The sequence below is a fragment of the Aegilops tauschii genome, chromosome 3 (assembly GCF_002575655.3).
Source record: "Aegilops tauschii subsp. strangulata cultivar AL8/78 chromosome 3, Aet v6.0, whole genome shotgun sequence".
NCBI lineage: Eukaryota > Viridiplantae > Streptophyta > Magnoliopsida > Poales > Poaceae > Aegilops > Aegilops tauschii.
In genome coordinates, this window is record NC_053037.3 from 32,151,270 (window position 1) to 32,157,954 (window position 6,685).

Consider the following 6,685-nt stretch of genomic DNA (forward strand, 5'->3'; position numbering starts at 1 on the left):
AGTTCTGGCCCACGCGTGAAAAATCCTCTCAAAATGGGCACCCTATGTCTCGCTTGTCGTGAGACGTAGACGGCGAGTGCGAGATGGGCCAGCCCAAGCGCGCAAGAGGCCACGACCTCGTTTTTTATTTTTCATTTATTTTATTTTACTTTTGTTTATTCTTCCAAATATCTCAAAAATATATTACAAAAAAACCTTTACATATATTTAAAAAATGTTAACCAAGTATGTGAAAAGTGTTAAATGTGTATGATAAAATGTTTCTCATATGTATGAAAAATGTATACACAAAATAAAAAATTATTAAAAAGTTGATCAGGTATTTAAAAAAATTTAATCAAGCATTGAAAAATGTCAAAAAAGTATTTAAAAAATGTTAATCATACATTTGAAAGAATTTTAATGTGTAATAAAAAAATGTTGACCATTATTCAGAAAAAGATTAATCTAGTATTTGAGAAATGTTAATCAAGCATTTGAGAAATATTAAATGTGAATATAAAAATCATTAACCATGTGTTCAAAAAAATTTAATCAATCATTTGAATAATATTACATGAAAAAATATCATGTATTTAGAAAAAGTTAATCTTGTATTTGGAAAATGTTAAACGTGTACTAGAAAAATGTATTAGATATATACAAAAACTGAACAATGTGTATGAAAAAATAGACATAAAAATATAAGTTTACAAAAAATATTAATCATGTATTTAAAAAATGTAAAACGTGTCTGTAAAAGAATTTGGATGTACACGAAAAATATTGAATGTGTACTAAAAAGAGTTAACATCTGTTGAACAAAAGGGAAAACCGATGGAAATCGACAAAAAACAATGAAATCCTATAAAAACTAAAAAGAAAAACAAAGAAAATGATAAATCGAAACGATGTAAAAGAATCGAAAGCGAAGGAAACGATGAAAATGGACAAAAGATGGAATCGTCGGAGGAATCGTTGGAGCATCGACATGTTCAGCTCGAAAGAAAGCAAGGAAAACAGACTTGTGCACGCAGAGTTCCAAAAGGAAGAGAGGAAAATTCTGCAGGCCGCAGTGCCTCCTCTACCACTCCTGCTTCACGTGCCTAGTGCCACCCACCAATGCCTTGCGCATTTCATTCAGGGAAAAGGCTCGGAGTCTTACTCCATCAGGACCAGGCTCAGTTCGGGAAAACACACTGTCCTGAGTTCGGGAAACCAAGCTTGTCTGATCTGAGCTTATGGACCAAAACAAGATGGAGGAGGCCCACGGGAGCGCGAAGAAGGCGAGGCTGGAGCTACCCGACGGCCATGTGAAGCAGGAGGTCGGCGTGCATCATGCGGTCGGAGGAGGAGACGACGGAGGAGCAATCGTTGCTGCGGAGGCGGGGCACGTCTCGAGAGTGGAGCTCGCGGTGAAGATCGACATGAGCGTGCTTCAGTGCCCGCTCTGCACCCTCCCCTTCAAGCCTCCCGTCTTCCAGGTTCTTGTCTCCCTCTGTTTCTTGCACACTCCGGCCGTTTCTTTGGTGCCGATGTGTCGATTCACCGACGGACTCCGATCTTTGTGCAGTGCAACAAAGGCGGGCACTTGGGCTGCGGCGGCTGCGTGGCCCTGCTGCCCGGCGGACAGTGCAAGACGTGCGAGGACGGCGGCGGGTTCTTCCACCCCTGCCCCGCGCTGGACGCCATCGTGTCCTCGACCAAGGTCGAGTGCGCCCACGCCGGGTGCCAGACGTACGTGCCCTACCACGAGGCGGCCGACCACCGGAGCGCCTGCCCCCACGCGCTCTGCCACTGCGCGGAGACCGGCTGCGGCTTCGTCGGCGCGCCGCAGGCGCTCGCCGGCCACCTCGCCGACCTCCACTCGGTGCCGGTGCGCACCGTGCAGTACGGCCGGGTCAGCCAGGTCCCGGTGTCGGGGCCGCAGCAGCTGCTCGTCGGTGAGGAGGACGGCCGCGCGTTCCTCCTGACCGTGGGCGCGCTCGGGGCCGCCGCGGCCGCCGTGTCGGTGCTGTGCGTCAGGGCGAGTGCATCCACGCAGCCCCGCTTCTCGTGCAAGATGTGGGTGAACCTGCTGCAGCCGGCGAACGGCGGCAGGGCGGACATGGCCCTGGTGGACATGCAGGTGAGGAGCAGCACCACGCCCGGCGCCGTGGTCGCCGTGGACGAACCGACGTTCCTGGCGGTGCCGCGGATGTACATGGTTCCGGTGGCCGGGGATGCGGCGTCCATGGAGGTTCCCCTCAACATCCGCATCGACAAGATCTCCCACTGATCGATAGGTGTATCCCTTCTACTACCGGTAGTTCGTGCTCCATGATCTGGAGATCCAGCTTAAACTGTCTGGGTGCTTTTAATTGTGGATTTATCAGTGCAATGTCATCCGGATAACCTGCAGTTGAAATTTAATGTGAGGCTAGAGTAGTTTGCATGTTCGCTGCTCCTGCACACGGCACCCTCCCATAGCTTGCCGTTTTGGTGCAAAGTGCTTGACGACGCATGCCGCCGACTGGCACCCCGTCTGCACCACCTTTGCCCGCTCGGCCACTCCACAGCGACCATAAAGTCATCATCTACCTCCGTCGCATCCTCCTCTGCTGCTATCCATCGGAATTCAGAATCAGAGGCAGCTTTAGCTCAGCCCCGTGGTGGACTGTTGTGCAGCGAGACATGCGTCCTCCATGTTCCATTGCTTTCTTGAGCGTTTTGCTGGAGTTAATTGCATGGAACTACCACACTTTGGCAATCAGTACTATTAGTTATTTTTTTTCCCATGCAGTATCAGCTTAGAGTCTAAGTGTTGCAAATCGGTCTAAGCCATGTATAAACGTGTACCGACGATGTATCTGACCACGGGACCCGTGTGTCAGACGTGGCATGCTCTTTTACAAAAAGAACCCTTACTTTTTATTTAATCACACACATATCCTCTATGAGTTAAAAAAAGGCCTTGCCACAGAAGGCATGTTTTTAGGGGAAGTAACAGCCCGCGCGCGTGCCGCCAGGGTTCGAACTCGCGACGTGCCGTTCGAGGGGGAAGCTCACGCGTAAATATTTTTGTACTTTGCGCCATCCGGTTTTTTCTACAAAGTAGAAAATCGCGCGCCCGTCCGCCGGAAATCTCGATCCCACGCTCGTTTGCTTGCGCATCCTATGCGCCAACGTACGCGTATACGTCTTTAAACTCCGTGCCGTTCCGGTTTTTATACGATACTAACAAAAATATTATATGACATTAAAAAAAGTTTGTCACGCCGTATAATTGAAAATATGTTCATTGCATAATATATTAAAAAGTTCATCGTATATATATTGAACATTTTATAATATACAATGTCTGAAGAATAAACCTGCTGGTCTCTGCCTTGTTTTTGGTTGATGTTCAAAAATTTTAAAATTACTCTGAAAGGTAAATAAAGTGTTTGTGCATTTGAAGAAAAAATGTTCAGAACATTTTTGGGAAATGTTGAACGCGTATTTAAAAATTGTAAATGTATTTTATAAAATGTTCGTCATGCATGGCACTAAATAATACTACCCCACATAAAAACTTGCCGTGCGTGGGTCTGGTGCTTTTCACTAAATAGTACAAACATATAATTCCAAAAAAACTGATAAAGAATGCGCTGGCCTCAGAAAAAAAATATGCTGGCCTCACTGGCCGTGATTGGGCCGTCCTGCAGCCCATGCTACGCTGGCTCGTCTACCTCGAGGGGATCCGGGACTCGGGGATGAGGCACACAACGGTGGGGTTCGAATCCAGCGCCGGTTTCCCGTTTGGGCACTGGCGACCACGCCGCTGCACGGCCCTCAACCCTCGTCGCCTAACACCAGATCTGGGCGACGCCCACGCACGTGGATGCTTATTGGTAGGTATTAGAACAACTGTATTTTATGCTAGCTCATATTATTACTGGTATATATAATTTGTTTGTGTATGTATGGAACTTTTTAATATATTATGCAATGAACATATTTTCAATTATATGACGCGACAAACATTTTTTAATGTCATATATTATATTTTTAGTATCGTATAAAAATCGGAACGGCTAGGAGTTTAAGGCGTATACTCGTACTAGTTGACGCATAGGATGCGCAAGCAAGCGCTGCAAATGACTAGGCGCGGGATCGATTTCCGTTGGACGGGCGCGCGATTTTCTAGTTCGTAAAATAAAAACGAATGGCCCAAAATATAAAAACAGCTACGCGTGCTTGTTGACGCAAAAGGAGTAACAGCGCAGAAGCAGCGAGCTACCCGGTAGAGCCGCACGTCGCCGGTTCGAAGCCCTGCGGCACCCGCGCGTGCGTTTATTTTTGAAAAAAGATTTTTTGTGGCAACACTTTTTTTTAACAAACAGAGGATATATGCGTGATTAAATAAAAAATAAGGGTTGCTTTTGTAAAAGAGCATGCCACGTCACCCCTGACGCACGGGTCCCAGCGGTCAGATACACCGTCAATACGTGCTTATACGGCTGTTAGACCGTTTTGCAACACTTAGGCTTAGAGTTGGTACTACATGGCAAAAAAAAATGACTAATGGTACTGATTCGTTACGACGTGCCTCGGCAACGTTCAAGAAAAACCTTCAGACGGGGAGGCTACAACCTCGCGTAGCATGGGATCAAATTTATATACGCGCGCTCTAAGGGATGCCCCCCTCTCGGTCCCAACCGGAAACACCCATGCCCCCTGACCGGATGACTGGCTTTAATCCAGGGCCATGGAACCCTCATCCCGGCCCCTCTATTTGGTGTGTACATGGAAAGAGGTTAACAACTTACTAAACCGTATTCCTTGCAGAAAACATGTGGCAGCACGAAAGGGGAAGAACGATAACGTGACTCAGTCCACGTTAACGTTGGAGTTTATCGGGTGTCGTAAGGCTGGCATGCTACAACAATACCACCTTACTGCCTTTCAGGTCACCACATGACTAGGCCATCTCTCATCAGAGATCACAGTAACTGCGGAACACGCAGATAGTTGCCTTACATGCAACGAGATACTCACCGATGCTCATATGCCATGCACAACCATTCAAGCAAACATGCAAAACACCTGTCATATCGAAGGTTCAAACATGCTTGCCTGGTTCGGAGAAGTCGGAGTCTAGCTCGGCGAAGTTCGCGGCTCCGTCACCTCCTCCGGAACCTACGGTATAGCGACAACGTATACTAACGTGAAAATCATCGCGTGCATAAAAGTTGTTCCAAATTTTTTCCAAATAAATACTGTAAAAAACTAGACAAAAATATAAGACTGTCAGAAAAAGAATCAATCAAAAATTATCTTTTATTAAAAAGTTATAAGGGTTTTAGTCCAGGGACTAATCTGTGATGAAACAGAAAAGATCCAGGGACTTGACTGAGAAAACAGAAAACAGTTCGGAAAGAAATGCGCCAGCTCAAAGAGAAAACGCATTTGCCCGAAGGCGCCAACAGAAAACGGTTCGAGGGGGGGAACATAAGAGAGGCTGGCGGGGGGGGGGGGGTCCCACATGTCAGGTTTAAAACTTCGCCGGCGCCCGAAGGCTGCGGTGGTCGCCGGCGTCGAACCACGGCGAGGTAGGGAGATCGGAGGGTACCAATAGTTTCAGGGTGTCCTTCCGCGTCGGTGGGTGGTGGACTTGGTTGTCGGAGAGCACCACGTCGACGGCGACACTTTCTCCGGCGGACGGTGGCTCGGGCGATGGTGGAGAACTCCGGTGGGCGCTGCAAACTCCAAATTGAAGCGCGGGTCAGGAGGGTGGATGCATAAGGAAGCTACTGGCAAGAGCTGAGAGGCAGAGGTGCACGCACGGGAGCGAATCGAGCTGGGTCCCGTGGCGGGTCGAGGCGGCCGGAGTTGGGGAAGAAGGCTCCCTCGGGGCTCCTCCAGTGGCTTGGCGTGGTATTGGTGGTGCGTAGGGGTGGTGTGAGTTCGAGTTCGAGCTCGGGGCCTCTATTTATAGGCGATCCGAGGGGGTGGCCGTGAACGGGAAAGCTCCGGCGAGCGATTACGGCCAGGTAGAGGTTGGGCAGGGGGTTTAAGTGGCCAGGCAGCATCAGGGAGGTTCACTGGTGCCGTTCCACCACTAAACTTCGGTTGGGCAAGGCGTAATGTGCCGAGCCTCGACGGGGCGGCCGTACGGGCACGGCGGCGGCAGAGAGCGCGCTCCGCGCCTACCAGTTCACGACGAAGGGTGGCAGCGCGCACGGGTGAGTGGAGGGACACGCGGCGGCCTCGGGTGGCTTGGGCGGCGCTGGGCGGCGCCGTCCACGCTGGGCCTCTCTCTGGCAGCCGCAAAGCCGCCGCTGCCGTCGCTCACGGGGTGGCGCACCTCCTCCTGCTCGTCGCCGACGTCCACTAGCCTCCAGGGGATCGTGCGGCGCAGGGATAAGAAGGAGAGAACAGGGCGCAAGGCGCCACCGCGGTACTGGCGAGATGGAGAACAGTTTCTGAAGAAAACGACAATGTTCCTGAAACTGTTAACTGAACTTGATAGAACAGTGCTCTGTAGGTGTTCGACGAAATGATTTGGCATGAAGAAAAATTTTCCTGGAGCTGGGACTTGGTGAGGTGACCTCTCAATGCACCCAGAGGCTGCCTGAATTTTCTCAGATTTTTAGGAGAAGAATTCAAATGAATTTTATCAAATTTGGCAAATCTGGTCCAAACTTGCAGCAAGCATAATTTGAAATATTTGAACTGGAGACCA

The 6,685-nt window shown here is 49.2% G+C and overlaps 1 protein-coding gene across 1 annotated transcript; it reads left to right on the plus strand.

Annotated features, from left to right (window-relative positions):
- The first annotated feature begins 584 nt into the window (after positions 1-584).
- LOC109786608 (E3 ubiquitin-protein ligase SINA-like 10) lies at positions 585-2,430 on the plus strand. The gene is made up of 2 exons (XM_020345186.4): positions 585-1,463; positions 1,553-2,430. Exons 1-2 carry the CDS (start codon positions 1,221-1,223, stop codon positions 2,255-2,257), a joined length of 948 nt encoding a protein of 315 aa, XP_020200775.2. The 5' UTR covers positions 585-1,220; the 3' UTR covers positions 2,258-2,430.
- Positions 2,431-6,685: the final 4,255 nt, after the last annotated feature.

Coding starts and splice junctions, on each gene's coding strand:
- LOC109786608 (XM_020345186.4), top strand. CDS start 1,221: ATGGACCAAAACAAGATGGAGGAGGCCCACGGGAGCGCGAAGAAGGCG. Junction 1,464..1,552: donor TCAAGCCTCCCGTCTTCCAG/GTTCTTGTCTCC, acceptor ATCTTTGTGCAG/TGCAACAAAGGCGGGCACTT.